General features: G+C 35.8%; 1 protein-coding gene across 1 annotated transcript in view; it reads right to left on the bottom strand.

Moving 5' to 3' along the window:
* LOC106669560 (metabotropic glutamate receptor 2-like) overlaps positions 1–26,971 on the bottom strand; it is a 383,790-nt gene that overhangs the window by 268,068 nt on the left and 88,751 nt on the right. Inside the window, exon 3 of the mRNA XM_014399104.2 lies at positions 9,271–9,413. Within this exon, the coding sequence (XP_014254590.2) occupies positions 9,271–9,413 (143 nt within the window). The remainder of the gene's footprint in view (positions 1–9,270; positions 9,414–26,971) is intronic.

Raw genomic sequence — 26,971 nt, 5'->3', positions numbered from 1 at the left:
AGATGGAAAAAATTAGTGCCAATTAGTGTAGTATGAATGTGTTGTTTTAACTGACTAAGAAAATTTTAATCACGTATGAAAGAATTTAATTCACGTGTTCAGAAATTCATCTTAACCAACAACGAACATCGCAATATTAAATTCTTTATAAAGAAAAAGTTTGTTTTTCAGATGAAACTTCATATTATTAAAAATATCGTAAAAACATATTATACTTTTAATTTAAGGTCTTGGATGGGATGAAAAAGTTAATGACACCATCGGGATTCGAACCACCTTCGGTTCAATACGCCGCTGAGTAAACACTTCAGCTGGGCTATTGTGACTGAAGTAGTGAGCCGAAGTTGGTGGGTTCGAATCCCGATGGTGTCATTAACTTTTTCATCCCATCCAAGACCTTAAATTAAAAGTATAATATGTTTTTACGATATTTTTAGTAATATGAAGTTTCATCTGAAAAACACACTTTTTCTTTGTAAGAATTTAATATTGCGATGTTCGTTGTTGGTTAAGATGAATTTCTGAACACGTGAATTAAATTCTTTCATACGTGATTAAAATGTTCTTAGTCAGTTAAAACAACACATTCATACTACACTAATGAACAAAACAAACGCAGCACAATTACATTTTAATTTATTTAGGTTTATTCATATTTTGCATAAGACAAATGGTTTGGTTTTGAGTAAAGAAAAAAAATACAAAAATAAAAACGGAAAGAACTTTTTATCCCCTTATCCCCCTTTCGACCTCTGTCACGAATCATGTCCCTTAAACACCATTGCATTGTAAATGATTGATGATAAAATCCTGAGGAATTTTTTCCCATACATCAAGAACAGCCGTTTCCGAGTGTTCTATGATGTTAGGACCTGGGTTTCGCCGTCGTATTTGTCGCATAAGTTAGTCCCAAATGTGTTCCATTAGGTTCGTACCTGGACTTCCAGCTACCTCAACCAAGTACTCAATTCTCACCGATGTTGGGGGCAAACGGCCTTCGATTATGTATCAGTGCGCAAGCAGAGCCTCATCTCCAGTCCATACACATTTAATCACTTACACAAATAAATACCTTCACACAATCGGGTAATCTCAAGTATTTATGATATTACGCCACTGATTATCCCATTAGTTTTGAGTTTAAGAAAACTATTTAAAAGATTAAAACTGAACAGAAAGGGGTCTAGATAATAGGTGATAGCTCGGGGCTGGATTGCATTTTTGAACAGTGAAGATAAACCCTTGAAAAAGAACAAAAAGAATATTGATGATATAGAATGTAGACAGCTCGGTGTTGGTTTACATTTTTGAATTGTTCATCACTAGTTTGTTCCTGATTGACAATAAATTCTACTCAATTAGTTTCAAGGAATGTACCGGAAAGTGTGACAGGAGTTCGCCCAATTTGCTTAACAGTGCAAAGTTTTCGTGCAGGAAGGAAACGCTCGGCGAAATACATCGGACGTAGCAAGTGGTTAAGATTAAAGGTTTCTCGTTGGTATGCAAGTCCTGGTCATGCCCGTCATATTTCCAGACCGCGTTTAGATTGTTACTTGTTACTTGAAGATCGTGAGATGCGATCTGGTGTGCCGTAGGTTTTAGAAAAACATTTTCTTTATCGTGCCAAAATTTCGATCTTAATTGAGATCATCTTCAGGGCTCAAAGTGTTTGTTTTCCGTGTAGATGTGCCATTCTTCTGTATAGTGTTGAGAGTGCACAATATCTCATTGGCACTCCAACACGACACACAGCAATGACACATCTACACACTTTGAGTCCTGAAGATGATCTCAATAAAGATCGAAACGTGGCACGATAAAGAAAAGTTTTTCTAAAACCTACGTCACACCAGATCGCATCTCACGATCTCCAAATAATCATTGACTAACGGTCACTAAACATCACGCATTGTTACGTGTTTTGATCTACTGTAAGTTGATGGTGGGTCTGCGTGAAATTCGGTCCTATGCAAAGTAAGTAACCCAGTGTCGGTTAAACATGTTAAAATATTTTGTTTATTTTTTGCCTAAAATGTAACTTTTTTATCTGTATCGAAACCATTTATTATTTTTTAGTTATTAGACAAAAATTCAATAATTCGTGCAATCTCAATAGGTAAATGGCTATTTTTTGCTTAGGACATGAGACCTTACAATTTTTTTTCCATCGACCTTTCAATTTTTAACTTTTGACTAATGTTCTCAGATTTTGTTGCATGTTTCGAATGTATATCCTTGAAATACAAAACGTGTTGATAGACGAAATTATTGAGTTAATTTTTCAGGCAAGACAGAGTTTAGTTCATTGAATGGTTAACGCAAGAAAGTTGTAAAGATTATTTGGAGATCGTGAGATGCGGTCTGGTGTAGGTTTTAGAAAAACATTTTCTTTATCGTGCCAACATTTGTAGTCACTCAATTCAATTACTCTACACAAATACCAATTTCTAACATTGTGTAAATTTTTTTCACATCGTACATGTATTAGTAAAATTTAAACAATGTTTATAAATCCCAGGCCCTGAAGATGATCTGAATAAAGATCGAAACATTGGCACGATATAGAAAATAAATGTTTTTCTAAAACCTACGTCACACCAGACCGCAACTCACGATCTCCACATAGTCATTAACTAACGGTCACTAAACACCACACACTTGTTATTAAGGTCGATAGCTTTTACTTATCAACTGTGTTTATTTGGAAAATCTAAACTTAAAATGTTACAGAATTATTTGAACTGTTTCATCGTTGTTTTACAATATTTCCAAATCATATTCAATTTTTTTTGGGCTATTAACTTTTTTCCAGAGGTCATGTCATGTCAACCTCGGATAATCGGTGTTTTTGAAAAAAATGCTAATTTGTAGGTATGGTTGGTTTGTAAGTATGGTGGTAATCCAGGGCCGCTGGAATACAACCCTGGATCTTTACCATACAGTGATAAGTGCCGAACGTCCCTCTATTAAAATTTGACTTGATTGTTGTTGTTCAAAACATAGCAAGTATTTTTAGGCTGAATAATTTGATAATTAATGTGAACGTACAAAGTAAGCGACAATTCGTTGTTTATGTGAATAATTTGATAATTAATGTGAACGTACAAAGTAAGCGACAATTCGTTGTTTATGTGAATAATTTGATAATTAATACTAATTTTATATGTCATGTACTTTGATTTGGATTTTGGGCTTATATATGCTCAAACACATACATACACATTTGAGCCTATTACTTCTCGCAGTCTACCGGCAATTAAAGTTTTTGTAATTTACAATAAATTACCGGCTGGCCTCGAGAATCACCCACCTCGGATTTGGCAGTCCGTGATCTGATCTCAGTTTTATCCGTCCAGCCGCTGAGTTTGTGCTCAGGGTGGTGTCAACAGCTAGGTCAATTCAGCACCCAACGCATTAATCTGTACACCCAAAGCCCGTTCATACTTTCATTTAGGCTTAAATATGTTCTTTCCTATTTATATGTCCATTGGTCAGTTGGTGGTGCAATATTCGATATTCCTCCATCACCCTTTACACCGATAAACTCCTTTTGTTAATATATTGTAGTTGATTTGCACATTACATTAGAAAACAGGTTCTTGATTAAACCAGCGGTCAAATAAAAAAAAGGTTTATTACTTTTATACATTTTGATCTGCCAGAATATATTTTTCGCCATTTAGTTTTTTTGTGTGATTAAACTCCTACGGTATGCTGCCCTCTTTTACTGCAATTTGGTGGTAGCAATTTGCTTTCCTCTCCTGTTTTTTACACCGTAACTCGTTTTCAGTTATACAGTCGGCTGCGTGCCGTTTTTCCATCCCCTGAAGCGAATTACTTTTTTTCTTTTTCGCCATCGTGATTCGTCGGAGTACATTTTTATTTCGTTTATTGCCAACCTTGATCGAGAAGGCGTTGATAGGAACTGTAAACCAACTCTCGAGAAGTGGATTTTCTGCTCGAGTACGAACCGGTAAGAGCGTTCTTTTCTAATTTTCCTCTTCATTCATCTTCATTCCTCCGATGTTTCCCTGCAAACTCGCCAATTACATAAAGGTCATAAAGGAAAAGGTCAGTTGCTCTTTAGTCGACCATTTTGGTTTATTTATAATTTCATAGTTTTGTACATATTTTATTAATTTATGTAATGAACAATACAATTCACTTCTAAAGATTTTACATAATTAAAATCCCACCTTTTAAAGTTAAATTTTTTTCACGAGTTAGGAAGGAAAAATTTGTAATATTTGTAAATAATAATAAATAATAGAGATATATAGATAGATATCGTTGAAATTGGATAGCGTTCAATGAATTATTGCAGGGATCGCTTAACAGGGGCTTTCTCGTTCACAGTAAACACAATCGAATGAAATTCGTAATGAATTTTCCGGTCTGTAAGTTGGTTTCTAAATGAAATTCTTTTATGACGGTATCGCCGAAAGAGGTCGATTAAAGAACATTACGATACTTTTCCTCCGCTCTTATCCTCAATAAGCCGGCCGAGGTGAAACGAACCCGGTATCTTTTACCAACAACTTTAACATGAGCGTGGTGTCAGGGACTCCTCCATTTTCTCTTAAAAGCTCATGAATTTTACGATTTGTGAAAAAGGGGTATCAGGTGTACCGTGGAAAACTTTAGCTTTTACAATTGAAAAACAAGTAAAGCATATTTTATATAGTAAAATATTTTCAATAATAACTTCTATTTTAAGACTTATATCTGTATCATGTTTCAACAAATTTGATCATGTTTTTTCAACAAACAAATGGATCACTTTGTAACAGTTTTACCAATCTAGGTTAACCTACCTTCGTCTAAATTTACATCAATCATTGCAAATTTTTTTATCATCACTTCGAAGTTTGTATTTTAAACTTTGCACTTTCAAAGATCTTACTTACCAGATTGAAATATTAATTTAAATTGAATTAAAACGAACTTAATTTATATAACCTGAACACTGACATATCCAAATATATAAAATTCATTGATTCACACGACATGACTGAGGGAATACGTTTATCTTGTGTCAAGTTCATATTTAATATGATGGGTTAGACATATTTTCAATATGGTTTAGGCCAATCAATGCTAGCGTTGGTTACAGAATTAAAAGTAACGGATATGAAAAATTTACATTCCGGAGAAGTAAGTTTGGCTGGTGTCACGTCTTTACGAGGCGAAATCGTTAAATGAGAGTTCTTTGGGAACGAAAGGAAAATCTATTTCCTTGATATGACTCTGTGTATGAAAGGTGAAATCAGCGCGGAGGGAGATTCGGATTTAAATAAAAGATGTGCCACTTTCCCTCAAACATTCATTCCTCGTTAATTTCAACACGCAAACCCTCTTTCTTTATTAATGATGTTTTACATCAAAGGATTGCAAGAAAATCTCCACAGCAAAAATATATTTCGTTGTAAGTCTGTAGTACGCCTTCTGACATGTAAAGATCTTTTTCCTTCTCCGCCAGCACCATACTTTGGTTCCACTCCTACCTTACCAATCGTACATTTCATACATACAATACATTTCTTAATCACTAGGAGATAACATGGAGTTAAGTTTACTTAAAATTATTTAAAAAATGGTAAATTTAAAATCTTATTGTTGTTAATTTGATTAACAAGGGGATGACTATGTGGGTGGGTGACGGATTTGTTCAAAACTATTTTGGTAATTTTACACTTCAAAATATCACACACGTGTACTCCACTTGTGGTGAATAGGCCCTGGTTTCGCTTAATATTTAAAAGTTGAAATTTTCTGTTTTTGAATTTTTTAATGCAATTATTTTAAAATTTCAACTACGTGAACATAATTTTACAGCTTTCTTTATGTAGATTGCAATAAAAATATATTAAAAGCTGTCAATACTTATCAATAAGCAAAAAATTCTAAAAACCAAATATATTTCAAGTAAATTACGTCATAATGTTACCCATAATGACTCTTAAATAAAAAAATTTCTTTGAATTTATATTTATCGAATTTTTGAGCCCTGAAATTTGTCCAAGAAGTCGTTATTGGAAAAGTAGGGATATTTATGGAAAACTTATTGTCTCTTGTCAACAAATATTCCACATTTACAATAACAACGTGTTTATTAGAATAGATTAATAGATTTGGAATTCGTAATAAATCTATTTAATGGGGTTATGAAGCTTTTTTTCAAAATCTGCCTTACTGACATTCTTAGGGCAAGCTCTAATATCATTTTTTTTTCAAAAGTACATAAATTGTCAGGTGCATTTTACACCTATATAAAACATGAAAATCGGACTATTATTTCTATTTAAGAAACGAGGTTAAATTTCTGGCAAATAATTTTTTGCTATTTTACGTATTTTCTGAAAGAAATATTTTTCATATTTTGCATGGTACTATAGGTCGTTAAAAAGCTACGTTCCTCTTCTTTCAAATTATTTGACGGTAAAATACTTTTAGCCGTTTTTGAATTATTATTAACCGATTATTATTTTTAATAATAATGTATTCTAATGTAACGTTTTCTTTACATAAATATTAGTTCCAGAACATAAGCATACGGGTCGAAACGCGACACTATTGGTTAAATCAATAGGACGACGTGCTCATTATTGGAAAATTAACTCTACAAAATAAAAAATATACTTTTTATTGCCATCAACATAAAAAGTGCTGTAAAATGTTTGTCTCGCCCAACTCTTCTTCATCAATGCCTGTCCCCATACCCGCTTTCTCTGGACTCTCATTCAGTTCGTCTAACTTCTATTTCTACTGTCTAACCCCAACCGAAGTCCTCGAGGCCATAACCAAATCCCACTCCAATGCCATTGGAGTTGATGGCATCTCTATCCATTTTCTTAAACTCTGCCTCCTAGTATTACTACCTTTTCTTCTTCACATCTATAACTACTCACTCCAAAACTCTGTTTTAGCGACAGTCTGGCTTGTCCACCCTGACAATAAAACCCACAACCCATCCTCCCCTAGAGACTACCGTCCCATTTCCATCCTCTCAAACCTGTCCAAGCCCTTAGAAAGATTAGTCCAAGCACAAGTTTCCAGGCACCTTGAATCTTCTCAAACCCCTCCAGTCTGGCTTCCGCCAAGGTTATTCCACCCAATCAGCACTAATAAAAATTACCAGTGACCTCCACTTAGCAATGGACCAACGGAAAGTTACTATACTTGTCCTTCTTGATTTTTCCAAAGCCTTCGATTCTGTCCCTCACTTATCTCTCCTCTCTAAACTCGAATCTTTTTCCTTCTCCGCCAGCACCATCCGTTGGTTCCACTCCTACCTTACCAATCGCCACCAAGCTGTCTCCCTTCCTAATGGCCTTACCTCCTCCTTCCTCCCTCTAAAATCAGGGGTGCCCCAAGGCTCTAGCATCTCTCCTATCCTTTTTTCCATTGATATCAATGATCTTCCCGACTCCATCCAGTCCTGTAACTATCGCCTATATGCCGATGACTCCCAAATATATCCTTCCACCCTTCCAATCTCCGAGAGAGAGAGAGAGAGAGAGAGAGAGAGGAAACACAAAGAATATTTGGCCGGCATATATGAAAAAAATTTAATCAGTATGTCTGAGCATTGTCTCAACCGTTCATCCTTTTTAACGAAATTTAATCTTTCTCTTGCATGGTAGCTTTGTACTTCAGCCAATTCAACGTACTATACACACGGCTTATTTACCATATTAAAAGTCAATATACTTTTCCTTTCCTCGTTTTTTTCATCTTATAGATATGTGAGACGCTAGAGTACGTTTAGCTATGTTTTTATGTCGTGAGAATGATTTGCGTTCTTAATATGATTTTGCTACAAAGAGGACAAAATAAAATTGTATGATTTTAGTGTTAATCATCCTAGATTTGATTTAAAAAAAAAATAACAAAGGTTTAGCATGCAATCCTCCCATCGTATTGATATAGGGTATATTAACAAAAAATACCTCCCACCATTGTTATCTCTCAGATACCGTTTTCCCAATATTATAATTTAAAATCTATGTATTTCTAAATCATATTAAATTATCGAATGGGTATTGACTTTCGAGCCGTTTGCAAGCTCAATTGTTTTAAGAACTAATAATTATTACCTATCTAAAAAGTTTTTAAATAATTTATTATTCGATTTTTTCTAATATTATATATTTGTATATTAGTATGATGTTAAAAGGTGATATAGAAAGATTAAACGGTCAAATTACTTTGATCTAACGAACCCTTTGGATATCAAAAATTAGTTCATTAGAGTACGTGGTCCGATTGACCAAATAACGTTTTTCAATTAATTAATCTTTATAAAAGGCATTGGTTGAGATAAAAAAATCAATGTCACGAGCGGGATTCGAACCCAGGACCCTCGGCTAAATACAACGCTACTGTACCACTTCAGCTGTCGTGACTTCGATCCACTCGGACACTAACTTTCCATCTCAATCCCCTCTTTCGAATTTTCCCACCTTTTTGCCATTTTTCAAATGGCATGTAATCTATTCGATTCTCGGCGACATGTGAAATGGCCACGGAGAACATTCATGAAGATATACTTCATTTTAATTATTAAATTCATTAGAGTTCGTTAATCTTTATATAAGGCATTGGTTGAGATAAAAAGTCAGTGTCACGAGCGGGATTCGAACCCAGCTAAATACGGCAAAAAGGAGTGAAAATTCGAAAGGTGGGGGTTGAGATGGGTTAGTGTCCGAATGGTTAGAAGTCACGAAGCTAAAGTTGTAGAGCCGCGGTGTATTTAGCCGAGGGTCGTGGGTTCGAATCCCGCTCGTCGCACTGACTTTTTAATCTCAACCAATGCCTCATTTGAAAATTAATTAATTAAGGACGCCGAAATTTGCACTATTTAACTACCATTCATGTTGGCTATAATTATGATGACACAATCAATATCATTATAAAACTTGGTTAAACGTGGTTTTTCTTTCAACATTTTTCCAATGAACGTCCATTTTAATTCTCCGTCGAACTAATTGTAACAAATCTCTTAATTGAACAAACCATACATTTTTAAAAGATGGAACAATGATAGTTGCAATGCGTAAATAATAAATTTTGAAATTGCTGATGTCTGCGTCAGAATTTATAGTACTTATTCAAAGTTATATAATGTAACATAAACCGCAAATGTTCAAGAAGTTTCTTCGGTATGATAAATGATATTAAATATCGGTTGCCAATTTATTCTCCATTGGTTAAACTTTTATTTATTTATACGGCATACAAAGTAATTATATTTATAAGAACAAAACATACCTGGGGTATTTTGAACAGCCTGAGCAGGTTGGCGACTTGGATGGATGTGACGCTGGAAGCTGCACCGACAACGCCGGAAATCACTTTCCTTACTTGCGTTTTGTTGCAATGGTACTCGCCGTCGTCTATGTTGCTTATCGACCCTGAAAATATTGAATAAATCGATTAAAACCCCAATAATATAATACAATTGTTCAATTAAAAAACTGCATGGGTGTTTATTGTACATTAATAAAATCCAATTAAATCTCTCGGCCCTTGATGATGCTTATGGGCCCTCTCTTCGGGAAGGATATAGTCTGGCTTTTAATAAATTAATTAATTCCTCAAGTCAAAACTATTTTAAGGAATTGAAACTCATGAATTGCCCAAGTCTGTTTCTCCTCATTCGAGGAAATATGCTGTTTTCCATTTGGGTAAAATGTTAGTTTAGCGTAACATGTTCAGAGAACATCAAACACTCTGTGACGTTTATCACGGAAATTGAGGGAATTATCTAATTACATTGATACAAGACGATCTCATATTATTTAGTCAACATTTAAGCGGCATTAATCGAAATGATGTATTTCATGATAACGTATATATTGGGTTGTCCGGAAAATAATGCAGGATTTTGGTATTAAACAAAAAAAAAGAAACTAGTTACTTTAAAGCAATGTTCTTTAATCAAAATAATTTCCCATACTCTCAATACATTTCTCCCAACGTGTTGGTAACTTATTAATTCCGTCTGAGTAGAATTCAGAATTTTTAGAATTGATAAAGTCAATAAATGCATTTTCCAGTTCCGTTTGATTTTTGAATATTATGTGTTGTAAGTAGTGGTCCAGGTGTCTAAAAAAATGGTAGTCAGTAGGCGAGAGGTCCGGAGAGTAGGGTGGGTGAGGCAAAGTTTGATAGCCAAGCTCCAATAATTTTTGTGACGTTACACGTGACACATGTGGTCGAGCGTTGTCATGCAACAAAATGGGCCCTTTCCGATTGACCAAAGAGGGCTTCATTACTGCCAATTTCTGATGCATGGTATTAATTTGGTTACAGTATGATTCAGCATTGATGGTTTCGCCAGGATTTAAGAAGCTGTAGTGTATTAAACCAAATGAAGCCCACCATACCGTAACCATTACCTTTTTTTGATGAGTTGGGGGCTTTGGAGCTTCTCCTTTGTCGAGCCACTGTCCAGAACGTCTAGTGTTATCGTAGAGAATCCACTTTTCGTCACATGTAACAATTCTGGCCAGAAATGGGTCATTTTTGTTTCGACAAAGAAGTGATGCACAAACATCAAAGCGCTGATTTTTTTGTGCGATCGTTTAATGAGTGTGGAACCCAATTTTCGAGTTTTTTCACTTTTCCAATCGCCTTGAGGTGGTCAGCGACGGTCGTTTTACTGACTTTGAGTTGCTCTGCAAGTTCTCGAACAGTTGTTTTGGGGTTTTCTTCCACCACTGATCGCAGAACATCATCATTAAGAGAGGAAGGCCTTCCACGACCTTCTTCATCTTCAAGGCTGAAATCTCCCTCCCGAAATTTTTTAAACCACCTTTGCACAGTGCACTCATTAACACAACCCTCGCCCCAGACTTGGTTAATGTTTCTAGCCGTTTGGGCTCCGCTTCGGCCGAGTTTAAACTCGTAAAAGAAAATCGTACGAAATTCTCGCTTTGACATTATAAGGATGACTGAATTATTTCCAAGTAGCGGAATGCTACAGAGGTAAACAAACAATATACAAATGAGTAATCCTGTAAACGTAAACAGAATATTTTATATAGATTTTTTTTAATGAAAACTTAAAATCCTGCATTATTTTCCGGACAACCCAATAATTATACAATTTACAAATAAATTCTGTAGAGTTTGGTTATAAGCGGAATATGCCGTTATTTTCCTTTTTCGGCAAACACTGTTTGAAAATGTCTACCTCTGAATCAGTTAAATGTTAAAATATCTTTTCAACGGTGGCCAATAGATTAAAAAGAAGCTAACCCCTTAAAAAAGAACAGGTGTATGTAAATCCGTGGAGAATTGGTGATCAGAAATGAGGCCAATTCCTTCGTCGAGCTTTTAGTACCTGATCAGAATGTACCTGAGATACATATAGAGACTACAAATAAACTACTTAAAGGTACTATGAGTACCTGATATACAAATAAACTATCTAAAGGTCTTATATTTTTTAACATTTCAAACAAATTTGCTGGATTATTTGGAGGTAGATTACAATAATTAAGCATAAATATAACTTAAGTATAAAAATAGCGTGGTATTTAGTGACCGTTCCTTGATAATTATTTGGAGATCGTGAAATGCGGTCTGGTGTGACGTAGGTTTTAGAAAAATATTGTCTTTGTCATGCCAATGTTTCGATCTTTATTGAGATGATCTTCAGGGCTCAAAGTGTTCGTCTAGATGTGTCATTCTTGTCTGCCGTGTCAATAAAGATTGAAACGTTGGCACGAAAAAAGAAAATGTTTTTCTAAAAACTACGTCACACCAGACTGTATCTCACGACCTCCAAATAATCATTAACTTGACGGTCACTAAACACCACACATATCTACACGAGAAGAACGAAGAACATGGGATTCTTTGAACAAATTTTAACTACATATGGACACGAAGCAAAGAGTATTCTGAAGGACATCGCCAACAATGAGAAGAAACTCGCACCGGCTATCTAACAGAGAACTTTTTGTTGCAATGCAGACAACACCAGGTATTTCCTACTCACATCAAAAACAATTTTTACTTCACAAATGCCACACTAACACAACCAAATACCAGAACTAACGAAATACCTAAGGCCACAATACGTTTCAAAAGAAACATTTCACACATAGAAATCACTACCAGCGTTAAAAACAGTAAGACACTAACACATTACAATTAAATTACACCAATAGGTACTTTCAACACGGCAGACAAGAATAACCCATCTACACGGAAAACAAACAATTCGAGCCCTGAAGATGATCTCATAAAGATCATAAAGACGAAGAAAATGTTTTCCTAAAACCTAGTCACAACAGACCGCATCTAACGACTTCCAAATAAGTACAAAAATAGCCTATACAAAAATTACTTCAAATTAATGTCCAAAACGAACTGTACTTTTCAAAATGTCAACATTGCAACGGTCGTAGTCGGTGCAATAGACTCAACTCTGGTCACCACTTCTTTGTTGTCTTATTCCATGCATCCTGTCACGTGTGACGTCACCAATCTTTCTCCAGTATTTATAGTGGTGTATCCTCTATGTCAACCTGACCGTTTCAGTATATTTTTACTTTTGCCTGACAAATAAATCTCTAGGCCTTCTAGTTTCATTAACCGTTGTCCGTAGCTTTCTCTATGGAGAATTTTTACGTTTTCTCTCAAAAAATTTGCCCTTGTTGGGATGCATGGTTGCCAGTTTCGATTCTTCCTTGTAATGCTTTAATTTTTCATCCGGCTCTTCTATTTTTCCTTTTCGGTTCAACAATTTCTTTTCCATTTGATTTATTTTCTTTCTTCTTTTTTCTTTGCCTTTTTTATTTTGTATTTTATTCCTTTTGCTTCCTTTTCTACGTCTTCTATAAATAAAAAAACTGCTAGAAATAAAAGCTTTTTTAATTTACCTAAACAATATTATGTAGGGAAGCTCAAGGTACCAAGTAAAGAGGTACAAACTGTAAAAATGAAATTTTAAATTGAATTTAAATAAAAATTAAAATGAAATTTAAACATTGATGAGTGTACAAATAAATTAAATTCCGCATGCATTATACACCGGCTAACAGTAAGTTTTTTTTTTTTTTTTTTTTTTTTTTTTTTTTTTTTTTTTTTTTTTTTTTTAAACGAGGGTTCGCAACAGCAGAGGTCATATAAACCCTCACGGTGTCGGTGTTTTTGAAAAAAAGCCAATTTGTAAGTATGTCGGGTTCGAATGCAGGGCCGCTGGATTCGAACCCCGGACCTTTACCTTACAGTGTTGACCGCCGTGTTATTGTCTCTTTTGATTATTTTAAATGAACGCTAATGTTATATTATAAAAACATATATAATTACTTTTATATGGCTTTTATTTTACAAAAGTCGTACAAAATTTAAATGTGGTGGCTTTCAGGGGTGTAGAGGACTTATCAATATCCGTGAATCTTGTCGTAAACAAGAAAGTGCTCTCCGAGAATATTTTAAGACGAATGACTCGAAAACTGTCGCTATAAAATCGTAGAATCCATCCAGCACATAACCTCTAGATAGACTCGCCTTGCAGCCACAGATTACCTAGCATAATAATGTAGCCCGTATATTGCATCAGGCAATTGCTGTAGAGGAAGGTTTGTTCACAAAGGCTGAAAAATTATAAGTCAGTCTTAGAAAAACTTGCAATCAAGCTATATTAGAACTGAATAATTATCACCGATAAGTCAGTTATGTACAATCGGAGCGATATGATTGTGTTTAATACGAATAAAAGTGTGCAATCATAATCGATATAGAAATACCTCTGGATGACAATTTTCGCAAAACGGCCGAGAAACGGCATAAATAACAAGAGCTGGCAGAAGAAAGGAAAAATATGTGTAAGCTCGTTGAAATCACCGTAGCTCCAATGGCTATCATAGTTAATGGTTTGATACCAGCCGAAACAATAAGAAACATACAAGCATTACTGCTTGAATCCCAAAAATGACCAAGCCGGTCCGCCATAGAAATTAAATTCAGGGAAATCCGAGTGTTAAAAATAGGGTAAACTGATTTTGTCAATGTATAGATATAGCGAACTTAAGGTTATGAGCAGGTCGAGAATGATTCCGATCCTATTTTCTAATTCACTTGTTTTGAATGACAACGACGTTGAAGGTTTTTGCAGTACTGATTTGCTCGAATTGACAAAATTTGAAAATTTTGCTTTTACCAAATTTGTTGTTTTACCGAAGGAATTGATCTTGGCAAATCTTGGCCCATCTTAAGATCTTATCTTGATCGATTGCTCAGGGTAATTATTCAAAGAAAAAAGGCTTTTGGTGGTTTTTGGAGGCCAAACTGAGGGAGATAATCCGCAAGTAGTGGCACATAAATCCTATCTTACATCCTCGCGTCATTAAGCATCATCGACCCATTAATAGGATCATCTTAGGCTGTTGCCAGCTCTGAAACCTGTGTACGGAATGCTCCCCATCTATTCCGATGCGGTTCTCGATTAGCAGTTTTTTTTACTTTACAACAGGAAAACAATTTATAATAAATCAATGTACAAATTTATACTATTTGTGAATACATAATTATAATTTGACAAAATATCAGGGATAAATAAATGAGGCAAGAAATGATTAAAGATTGACTATGATTTTATGAAAAACAAGCAATGAAAGAACTTTTTTTCGGGTTCGCAACAGCAGAGGTCATATCAACCCTCAGGGTGCCGGTGTTTTTGAAAAAAAGCCCATTTGTAAGTATGTCGGTCCAACATTCGAACCCGGGACCTTTATCTTACAGTGATGAGCGCCATGTCAATGCCTAAACCGTTGCGGCCACCGACGCCTCATCTTATTATTATTTATTGTTTTTTTTTAGATAATGCTAATCAAATAATTAAATATTTACCCCCGTACAGCCTAGATGCTGTAGTTATACGTAAAACGTAGGAAGTAATTGATTTGTTTATGTGTTGATGTTTTAACCATCAGTTTGAAATAAATTACAATTAATTCGAATTCTAATTTTGTCTTCTTTGTGTAATTTGTTAGTTTTTGTGTTTTTTATATGTATAGTTCACAATTTATTTTGTAAATTCAATTTGCGTTATGTAGAAATTAATTGGTTGGAGACAGACTTCAAAAGTACATGTACAAAGTACAGCATGCTGACAAAGGATTTCTGCGACGTCACAGGCCAGTTCTTGATGTGGGCGAATTTGCTATTCAGAGCCAACCATGTGTAATTTTGAGAAAACCCGATTTCCTGGGATGTCGGCTGTTACCTGAATCCAACGCTTACAGTTTCACTCCGAGCCGGATAAACGGGTTACATTGAAAATGGGTTTTTGCCTTGATTTACCATTCAACGGGATATAAATTATTTACCGTCAAAGGTCAAAACATGCAAACTGACACGACTGGCCACCTTTTTATTATTTATGACGGCCACAACATATCGACTTTTTGGAAAAGATTGTGTTACATCTTTCATATTTCACGCTTTGACTTAGTTTGGAGATGTCAAACTTGGGGAGATTTTTTTGTTGTTTTCTTAAATAGCACCTCCTAATTCACCAGAGGAAACAATGTCCCAATTTCATTTCAACAGATGGCCTTATCTTTTAAGTCATTCAGGCAAATTGCTGCGATTGCTGAAACTTGGCGAATCATAGAGTTTGTATGAGAAACTATGGAAATACGATTAAAACGTCTGCACTGATGCATTTTATGCCCTCCTAATTATCAAGTTTTACTCTTACAATTTTAATTCGTGGTCCGATTGACTAAATAACTTATTTCAATTAATTAATCTTTATATGAGGTATTGGTTGAGAGAAAAAAGTCAGTGTCACGAGCGGGATTCGAATCCACGACCTTCGGCTAATTAGCCGCTGCTCGACCACTTGAGCTATCATAACTTCGATCCACTCGGACACTAACTTCCCATCTAAACCCACCTTTCGAATTTTCTCTCCTTTTTGCCATTTTTCGATCGAACTCACAATGGTAGAGCAGCGGCGTATTTATCGGAAGGTTGTGGGTTCGAATCCCGCTCGTGACACTGAATTTTTTATCTCACCCAATAACATAAAGATTTATTAATTTAATATTAACGTAGGTCAAACCGTCATGTTCGAGAATTTTAATTTTTTTCTAAAAATAATAATCTTAAAATTAATTATAGCAAAATAGCATATACTTACTTTATCACAGAATCAACTAAAAAATAAATAATTTTTATTTCTTACCCGTGATGTTTAAAAACTTTAAAAAAATCTTTTTTTTTTTCATTTTTATCAGTTTATTATAATGCATATGTTAGACATGAAGTTTGTGATTTAGTGTGGATGAGCCGCCAAGCTCATTAGAGACTTTATGCGACTAAGCGTCGCTTCTCCTTCTTTATCACGTCCTTTTCCAGCTAAGCGTAATATTAATCTCAAAGAGAGACCCAAAACACGGTCCTACAAGCGAAACGATACTCACCCCGGCGAAACGAGGTGATTTTAGAAATTTACGGTTTCAAGCTAAAAAGAAAGCCTCATAAAAGTTCATGTAGGAGAGTAAAAGTAAACAAGAAAATTAACTGTCGGCAAAAAAATGCAAACACATATAATCAAAAAGAAAAGTTTTAAATTGTGATGATAATACACTCATCCTAAAAACAGTCGATATGCTGAAATCGTATCAAAGGAATAATCTTATAGAATGGTTGTTTTCGCCTTTCCTACATTACAGAATAATCAAGTAGAGCAACAACCTACACAAAATATAAACTAATTTTGTACATACATATATATGATTTGGATTCTTGNCAAATTTGTAAATAATTATAATTTTTTAAGACACATTCTGATTTTATTTATTTCAATAATATGCTTTAAAAACGTATTTTATATATAAATATATATGAAAACATCATTCCTGCTGATCTTGATCTGATTTTATTGTTACAACGGATTGACTCTGGAATTGGTTCATTAATCAATTGGGGGCGTGTTAAACTAGCTAATGATGGAAAATTACCTTGATGTGGTTTTTGTTGTAACCGTGCTACTAGAGGCGGTAAAAGACGAAGAAATATTGTGGATCTAAGTTGCCAGTTCCCAAAACTCATTTTCGGTTTTTCGTTCCCGAGAACTCATTGTCAACAAGACAAGAGGATCTCTAGCGTCCGCACCTAGCCTATTCGGCCTTATCGGACGTTTTGATTTCAAGATGAGAGCAGACGCACCTCCGCATACGACGGAATGGTGTTACCGTCGCAGCATTGGTGTAGAGGCGCCCCTCCCCCTAAGGGCCGAGACAACCTCGCTCACCGCTTGTCCACTCCGAATGGTCGGGCCCGCATTGTGCATCGGGTCGTATGCCGCACGCAAAGGCGAAATACATCAGCCTGTTCTCCCGCGTACTCCCTAGATAGAGAAGGCCGCTCTATCTCCCTGAGTATAGGGGCTCCAGCGTAGAAACTTCCGGGATCGCCCCGGCAGCGGTTTAGTTTAAAGTGGAATTGCTAACCACACCCTAGATGAGCACCGCCTACGGTAAAGTCTCTTATCGAGCTTAGCCTACACCTGCCATGCGCATTCGAGGGACGCCATAGGGCTTAGCCTAGGTGGTCCCATCCTTTGCTTCGCCAAGGGCACCACGCCGGTCATACGCACAACAATGCAAAGCATACTCGAGTCAGAGGAACCGATTCGAGGGACTATTCAGCATGATCATCGCGTCCTCAACGCTTACACGCTGTCGTCCGGTCGAAACGTCTCCCGTGAGGCCGGGGGTAATTACGCTGGCCATACGCAAGCTTCACGAAGGTTACAGATAGAAGACAGCCTCTGTCTAAGTTCCCGCCAGGGGCGTCACCATGCACCACCACGAATAAATTCCCAGTGTAACTAGGACTGAATTTGGAAAGTTTAGTTACCCCGTGGTACAGACGGCCATACACCCTCCCCCGTCTATGCAGACAGGGTCTAGTGCACTGGCCCTCGTGTGACTCTGCTAAGGCACCCGCCACCCATGCCGACCCAAGGCCTACACGAGTACAGCTTGTGCTTTAGAGAGGTTGCCACGCCCTCTGGTCTGCGCCTTTATTTTGTGCCCGGATACCCCCCTTGCAACCAAGAGTTGGGAGGGGTCACAGGATAGAATGAAGGAACTCGGATTGAGAAAAAGGGCCGTGGATGAGCCTCTAATCATTTTCGGTTTGTAATTATTTCCTTAATTTTTATTTATTTCTGGTTTAAACCTATTCAGCATCATAACGCCTATTCGTTGCATAAAACTGCCATCAGATTTCATTCGTGTGCTTCGAGGTAAGGGTTCCTGCGACTTTACTTCCAGCTAACGAACCCTTCTTGTATTTATTAAAAATCTATTAAAAAAACGTGTTGGTAAACGTTTTATTTTTGCATGATTAATACTTTTACTTAAACTTAAAATTGTTTACAGTGCAATCATTTTCATTTCGTTATTTGTATAAGACTTTTTACCGTTTATCAGGGGTCCTCTTAAAACGCCTCAAAATCCTATTAACTCTTTTAACATATATGTATAGTTTGAATGACTTCTAAATTACTCAGTTTTCAGCGGACCAATAATAAATAAATTATATACATGGTGATGCACTTTTTCGACGCTCCATAAGAAAATCAATGCACCACCTGCTCAAATAAACTCTGGCGCGATGTTCTTAATTTTCTAATTAACACGAATTTCTTGCATAACTGGCAAACTCTTAATTCAAAATGTACTCCATTCAGGTGAAACGTACAGTGAATAACGTGAAGTCGTTTAACAAAATAATCAAAAATTTTTGAAATAACTTAAAGTTAAAATATGTAAATATACATACGAGTGCATACATACACGTATGTATTGGGCTGGTACAAAAATAATACAAGTTTTGAAAAAGTCAAAACTATTTTTAATTCACTAGTTTTAGTTGTCCGCTTGGCCATTTAATATATTTCAATTAATTAAGGTTTCTAGTTGAGATCAACTAACTATTTTTAATGTTTATAAAATAAAGAAAATTTATTCGAAATATTTTCTATCGCAATTTTACATCTTTGCCAACGTGCAATATGCGCTTTTATTCAGCTGACCTAAAATATCTTTATTTTGACTCTCAATAAAGTCTTAGAAGATGTTTTGGCTTTTTCTCGTTCTCTAAAAATTTTATCCCTCAAGAAATGATGAAAATTCCTAAAAAGTGGAAGTCTGTAGGCGATAGGTTGGGTGAATATGGAGGGTACGGTAAGGTTTTATATCCTAATTCCTAAGTCCTTAAGTTTCCCCTGACGTCATCTTGAAGAAGAATGGACCGCTTACGATTTACCAATGCTGCACAAAGACGTTGCAGATTCCCGTGTATTTTGTATATTTCTTGGCAATATTTCTCTGCTATGATAGTTTTACCATATTCAGGAAATTTGAGTGATCAGCCCCAGCAGTTCACTACCATCACCTTTCTTGGGTGTAGATTTGGTTTCGAGAAGTGTTTTGGCGCTTCATACTTGTCCAGTCGCTGACCTGAATGCCTCCTGTTTTCGTACAGAATCAATTTCTTATTGCCTTTGATGATTCGATCGACAAATGGATCATTTTAGTGGCGCGACAGATAAGACGTGCAAATCTCGATTTCTTCGGGTTTCGATTAGTTCGTGCGGAGACACAATTTCTTAATCTTAAAAATTTGCTCCAGATAGGAACAACGGTTGAGAGGTCAACACAGGTCTCTTCCAAAATTTCCCGTGTTGTCTTACGTGAATTTTTCCAAATAAACGTTTTGAGTTGGTCGTCGTCCACAACGAAAGGCCAACCGCGATCTTCCCGATCTCGAGATCGAAATCGCCAAGACGAAATTTTTGAAACAATCGCTGCACCGTGCATTCGTTAATGTTTCCCACCCCTAAACGTTTTTGATGTTACGCGCGGTTTGGTCCGCACTTTCCCAAAGTTTAAATTCGTACAACGTTGTAGGACTCTTAATACTGCTGTCTTCATCTCTGGGTAGGAGGCGTTTTAAGGAGGTTTTCAGTTCCATGGGCAACTGGTGGCTTGTCTCCCCAGCTCCACTTCTGGACATGTGCCTCTTCAGTGGGCTGGTGAAGTCCAGCTCCTGTGTTGCTCTCGTTCTTCCACCCCTTTGCTTACCCTTATCTCACGTTGCAACCAGTAGCACGGAGGCCGATTGGCCTTCAGTTGTCCTTACCGGCGCTCTGTTTTCTGCTAGTCGGAATTTAATTGTTCCGACGCCAAAATAGAGGGTCATATCCAGTTTTTTCTTCTCCGTCAGGGACACATCGCACAAAAACGTCCATAGTTGTCCCTTCTCAATTTGGACAATGCCCTAGAGCAGAGTATTGACCTACATGTTACTGATCCGTAAGAGGTTCAGAATTTTTAGGAATGCATATTAAAAATTAGAATTAACAAAGTTATTGTTTGTATTTTCTATTTTGTTGTATCAATTAACAAGAATATATCGGTTAGTTTTTATTTTTATTTTTTATTGTTTTTATTGGCCTTATGATCTTGCATATTAGCCATAGTACGAATTCTTGTGTGTTCAAATTGGGGGTTATCGGGAAAAAAGGGCCAGGGGCGACGGTGGGAATCGAACCCACGACCGCGGCGTGAGAGTCTCTCATGCTAACCACTCGGCTACCGCGGTCCCCTATCGGTTAGTTTAATTGAAATTAATAGAATAAGAATAATATACTTATATAATATCTTTATTAATGTTTACGCAGTTGATTTATTATAATCCAGTAATTAGATTTGAGGATTTAGCTTTATTTACATGAGAAGCACCTTCGAAAATAAAACAAATTTTCAAAACCTGCATTAATTTTGCATCAACCCAATATAGATGTGTGTATGTGGTGTGTGTGTGTGTGTGTGTGTGTGTGTGTGTGTGTGTGTGTGTGTGTGTGTGTGTGTGTGAGAGAGAGACAGACAGACAGACAGACAGAGAGAGAGGGAGGGCTTGTTTTTTGTTCAGTGGTCTTCCTCATATGTTTGGTGACCACATGAAAGAGAGGGTTATGTATGATGCAGTGCAAAAAGAATTGGTTGAAGTATAATAATATTTTCTGAGCAGAATTTTAGAAAAACCTCTGCTACAACCATTTGTTTTTATATTTATGTATATGTTTAAAAGTTGACCACCGAGACTTTAGTAAAACCATCCCATATATACAATTTTTATAATAATTTTTTGTTTTTTGTCATTTGGCATCATTTATAAACAAACGGTACTACAAGAACATTCTTGTTTCTGATATTGGCCGGCAACTGCCGAACCATGTTAGACGTTTCCTTAAAACATCTACATTTGCTACCCTATTTTCTCCAAACAATTTCACTTCTACTAATAACAAGCTACTCTATCACCCATATTTCCAACCAAGGCCTATGCTGGAACGTTCTGAAAAAAAGAAAAAGTTCAATTTCTGTAAATCCAAAGTAAAAACATATTACAACCCCACAGCGTTTTAAGCAGTTTGTTTCCTTATCGGTTATTTTTATTTGTTTTGAAGTGTTGCCAAAATTTTTGTACTCAAGACCGACAGTCTGGATTCTGAAACGGTTAGAGCTCCCGTGGGAAATTATCGCTAAATGGCTCATGAAATCGAATAAGAACTGCCGCAAGGAGGGGCTAGGAAAGTAGGAAGGAATTACCATTGCCGAAGGCTTTTTTTCGCCATTTTCAGGAACTATAAACCGATATGATTGCCCTGTTTGAAAAATTCTCCCATCTGTTTCATCCACCATCCTATTTCAAAGCTACTCTCCTTCTCTTGATCCAGGGTCTGGTTTTTAATGCTCCGTTATACATCCCATTACCAGGCTCTTTTGACGGAAATGAAAAATGGCTTCTTGACTCCCCTTGACATCCTCCAAATCGGCTTTACTTTTACTTCAATAAATTAATTTTAGCACTCTGAGAGATTCCAATCTCAATCCTATTTTATAGCATATAAAACGCCAAAATCTGTACCTGTAATTAAAAGATAACGCGCAAGGTAACTTAGAAAAATTTAAGGACAGTTATTTTAATAATTTATTTTTTTAATTCATTTATTTTTATATACAACTGAACATGTATTATATACAACCAGGAGATTGGATTTCATTTTATGATTGTGGCATTACGGGCGTTATGTATGATATGATATTAATCAGTTAAGAGGTCTCTTATCCATAATCTTTTCAGTCGCTTACAAGGTATTTGAGGGGGAATAATCGAATCTGAGTGTAAGTATGATTTTGTAATTTACTATGAAAACGTCTGTAATATGTTTTGATGGATAAAAAAACTGTTGGCATGTCAAAATTTCTGTGAAGGTGTTACTGTTTACATAAAAAGAGACAAAACAATTAGTTTTAAAATTTTGGATTGGAAAATTTGTAATCTTTGTATATTCGAATATATGGCAGATCCATGAGCATGGTACCTGTACATCCAAATAGGTTTGAATAGGCATGTCGAAAGTTTTGGTCTTAATGGTAATTTTGATTGTCGGTTAAGTTGGCAATAAAGCATTTTAAATGTCTGTTTTTAATCGTGTGTATGGATTCCAAGTTAGTCTTTTAATAAATGTAAGTCCTAAATAGTTAACTTTGTCGGATTGAGAAACAGGTTCATTGTATGCTAGGACAAGACTCACGGCGGAGTGTAAAAGGTGATATGTTGTGACTTTGAGATGTTAAACTTTATTTTCCAAGGATTTTTCCATTTTTCAATTATTGATATGTGGTTTTGTAACATAAGTGAAGCTTGTGTAGAAGAAAGTAGAAGAAAGGTGACTTGTTAACATGGCGGTGTCATCTGCACATATGGTGGTAAGTGTACTCTCATTTGTAGGTATACCAAAAGTAAATATTGAGTACATCAGCGGAGCACGTATTGACCCTTGAGGCACAACTGCAAGCACTTCTTCCATCTCAGAAGTCTTCGTACTCTGGTTTACTCCAAAAAAAAAAAAAAACTCTCCTAATAATATGATTGTATAATCAGATAATAGGCCTGGGTAAAAATAATTTTAATTTGTATAATAATACTCTGTCGAAGGCCTGAGAAACATCTAGTGGAGTTGGACGTTAAATCTTCCTGTATTACAGGAAATGCTTTTTTTCTTTTATTTTAGTAGAACGTACTACTAATAGCATGTACTTAATAAATCTAATTTTATATATTTTTAAGTATTGCAAACTATCTGCCTTTGTCATTTTGCTTATTAAGTTGATATAAAGTAACTGTTCGCCTATTAGAAATGGCAATAAAATTTATTTATACAAAACCGTTAAACAGTCAATTTAAATTGTAAATGGGTTAGTGCGAGCGGCCGGAGTGGACCGGATGAGAGCGCCTATGGAAAAGCTTGTACAACATAATCAATTCAGGGATGTTAGCCCAGATTTAAAGTTACTTAAACCTAATCCCTGCCAGGCCTCCTTACCGCGCTCTTTTAATCCGGATGAACTTGCTAAAAGCACGAAAAGGTCCCACCTCGATTTCCTTTATTTCTCCTTAGGGCGATGGAATAAGCGCGGAGAAGGAGGCGGTTAAAACAGCCCCGGTCCTGCGGTTTTGGCAACCGCAGCAGTTTGCTACTCAAGATCTAAGAACTCGGTTTGCAAAGGCAGAAGGGCCTGGCGTTTGGATGAGTAACGGTTCGTATTGAATGATCCTGACACAATTTACCCATCCCTATTTACTTTTCTTACTGTGTTATGTAATGGTCCGTATAGTCACAAATATTTTCGTAATTACCAACAGCACTGAAATTTGATAAATTTATATGTTAGCCAAATTGAAAAATTGTGCTTGTGTTCTCAATTACTATCAGTTTTTTATTCTACACTGCGAAGATATAATAAGAGCTGGCCTTTTTCTCTCATCTTGGTTTTTGTATGAACACAGTAATCGTTTAGAAATGTGTGGTGATTAGTGACCGTAAATCGATATTTATTTAGAAATTGTGAGATGCGGTCTGGTGTGATGTAGGTTTCAGAAAAACATTTTCTTTATCGTGCCAACGTTTCGATCTTCATTGAGATCATCTTCAGGGCCTGGGATTTACAAACAATATTTACATTTAACAAATACATTTTGGATGTGGAAAAGTGTATTTATACAATGCAAAATATATTTTATATATTCAATCAAAATATTTCTACTCACTCAAAATGTTTGTCTTCTGTGTAATTGTGCCATTCTTGCTTGTCGTGTCGAGAGTGCCAGTGAGATTTTGCTATTTTGTGTTTATATACGTTGGATTTTGGAGGGGGTGGGGAAGGATGTCTGTATAGAAAAGACATTTTTGTATAAGGCGTCGGCTTCTTTGAGGTGAAAGGAGCCGACGAAGAGATAAAATGTGTTGGTAATGGTTCGGCCAGATGTTTTGCATTGTAAAAATTCACTTTTCCATATCCAAAATGTAATTGTAATATGTAAAAAATGTTTATAAATTCCAGGCCCTGAAGATGATCTCAATAAAGATCGAAACGTTGGCACGATAAAGAAAATGTTTTTCTGAAACCTACATCACACCAGACCGCATCTCATCTTTCTAATTAAACAATAATCGTTGTTGAACGTGTGTGAAGCTAAAATAACAACCTACAAGAAATGCTTGATCATTACAGGTTACAAGTACTCTGTAGGTCTCAAAAGTTCATAAAATAAGGTAATAATAGGTTATATTTACGAGAAGCGTAAAAATATTGCATGGATTATAAGTTCTTAGTATTATAAGTTGTAGAAATTTCAATATAGTAAGTATATGTTATTTCTGCAGACAAATGACCTCATGTTTTAAGTTCATATTCATCAAAGGGTCCTTAAAGATTATATCGAACTTATTTATGGCGCAGTATGCACGGTACTGGATCATTCTCTTAAAACATTTAATTCACCCAACGCATCCCAAGTTTAGGACAGCTTTATTCTTCCGGTATTCTTCCGCCAACCTTACATTGAATAATCTGGAATGGATGACAAAGTCACATATTTGTGATTCCTCCGACACTTGTACCCTTTAACACTCATTCAGTTCTACAATAATCCGCACAAAAAATCAACAAGACAATGTAACATAACACACCATCGACAGATCTAAAAAGCGGAGCATGGGACTCAGTGAATCATGTTTTCACGCCAGATGTCTTGCCTCCTTGATCTCTGTCTTCAAGAGCATGACATTCTCGGATTATATGATAAGTCAGTTTTCTCTTACAACAGGCCAAAGCCTCATAGAAAGAATGAAAAAATTCACTTTTAATCTTTTCAAAAATATTGAACAACACACTCACTCCACTATTAACCTTTTCTATTAACTTTGAGGTTAGGAAACGTGCCCGTCATTCTTGGTTGAAGCATACCTACGAAGTATGAACTAGTGCTTTATTTTATTCCTGTCATTGACGTACGACTCAATTCGAAGTAGACCACTTGGACAATAATGACATTAAAAGAATCGTAAATAACAAATTCCTAAAAAAGGCTGGTTGATAAATAGAAACGAGACTTGAATCAAGTAAATAAATAAAAGCCTTCTCTTGAAGTTCAATTTCAAAGTTTTAGGCTCGATCAAATACATTCAATCCCATCAGTTCGAAATATTCCGCAAATTCCTCAAAGCTGGTATGTGTTCAACCATGCATTCGTAACGATCTTCATATCCCGTTCGTCCGCGACCTAATACAATTTCGTTTCGGAATATTTCCTCAATCAACCCATCCTTATCTTTCCAGAGTTGCCATCATATTATATATCCTCTTACCCACTCCGAGAATACCTCGCGAAGCTTAAACTTTCTTAGAGACATTCTCTGTGATTGAGAGTGGAATATGTGAAACGTGAACATGATTCAATTGATGAAAATTGAGGAGAATGGCTTAATTCAAGTAAAAACTATTGTTGTAAACGGCACATAAACATAAAAGCAACACTGACTTATTGCATTTTTTAAACTATTACAAAAAAGAACATTATCAAAATGCTATAAATAACTGATGGAACTGTTTTTCAATTAACCCGAATAAATGTGGGGCGTGTTTAGTATAATTCAATTAATTTCTGATTGTAAGTGAAGGTTTGAAACTCGCTTTAAATTTTCCGACAAAACGTTTTCTGGGCCGTATTGTTTCAAGTTGAGACAAGGGCGGAAGGAATTAAAACAACTCATTTTACGTTTTGCGTAAACAAAGCATCCCCGACTTTACGCTATTTGGACAATGTACAATAAGACAAAGGCACTCCTATCTTCGCGCCCCGATGTGCGGCCCGCTTGTTTGAGTGCTTTAAAAAAACTTAAATTTAGCTTAAACTGAAGGTGAATTGAAGTTTATCGCGCTTTTCTCTCCCCCGGTTGAAAAGTATATTCTTTTCTTCTTTATTGTTTATAAAATGCATTAACAACGTAAGAAACTCTTTTATTGATTAACGCCGGTGGCGGAGTGAAATTGAGGATCAGTGTGCGAAGAGACACGAATCAATCACGCTCCCGGATACTCGTTATCCGGGATAATCCGTCCATTAATGTTTAACTGACCAGCTGTGGGGTTTGGGTGCAGATTTGCGCAAATTGTTTATTGACCGTTGACAACGGGATGGAAATCGTTTGCCATCCGTGTTGGAAAATATGGGGTATCAAATGTGCTTGGTTCACTGTTCGTTTGTAAATTACATTTTAGTGGCATGTTTACATTGGATTGGGAATAAAAACCGCATTAGGTCAAGATGAGTGATTAAATTTTAATTGGTTTTATGCAAAAGAACTATTTAATTTTTAATAATTTTGAAGAAAAAACTTACATGCAAAATATCCAACAAACATAAGAAAAAGCGTATTCCATGAAGATCAAATAGTAGTCATATTCTAAAATTATATAGCCATAATTAATTATTTATTAATCAATGTGCGTGGATTTATTAATTGATATTATAGTATATTTTATTATTAATTATTAATGATCATATTTTCCTGTGAGTCATC

Source organism: Cimex lectularius, unplaced genomic scaffold (assembly GCF_000648675.2).
Source record: "Cimex lectularius strain Harlan isolate CLEC.00 unplaced genomic scaffold, Clec_2.1 scaffold163, whole genome shotgun sequence".
Classification (NCBI taxonomy): Eukaryota; Metazoa; Arthropoda; class Insecta; order Hemiptera; family Cimicidae; genus Cimex; species Cimex lectularius.
The sequence above is the reverse complement of the archived record's forward strand: the minus strand, read 5'-3'. Positions and strand labels throughout refer to the sequence as shown.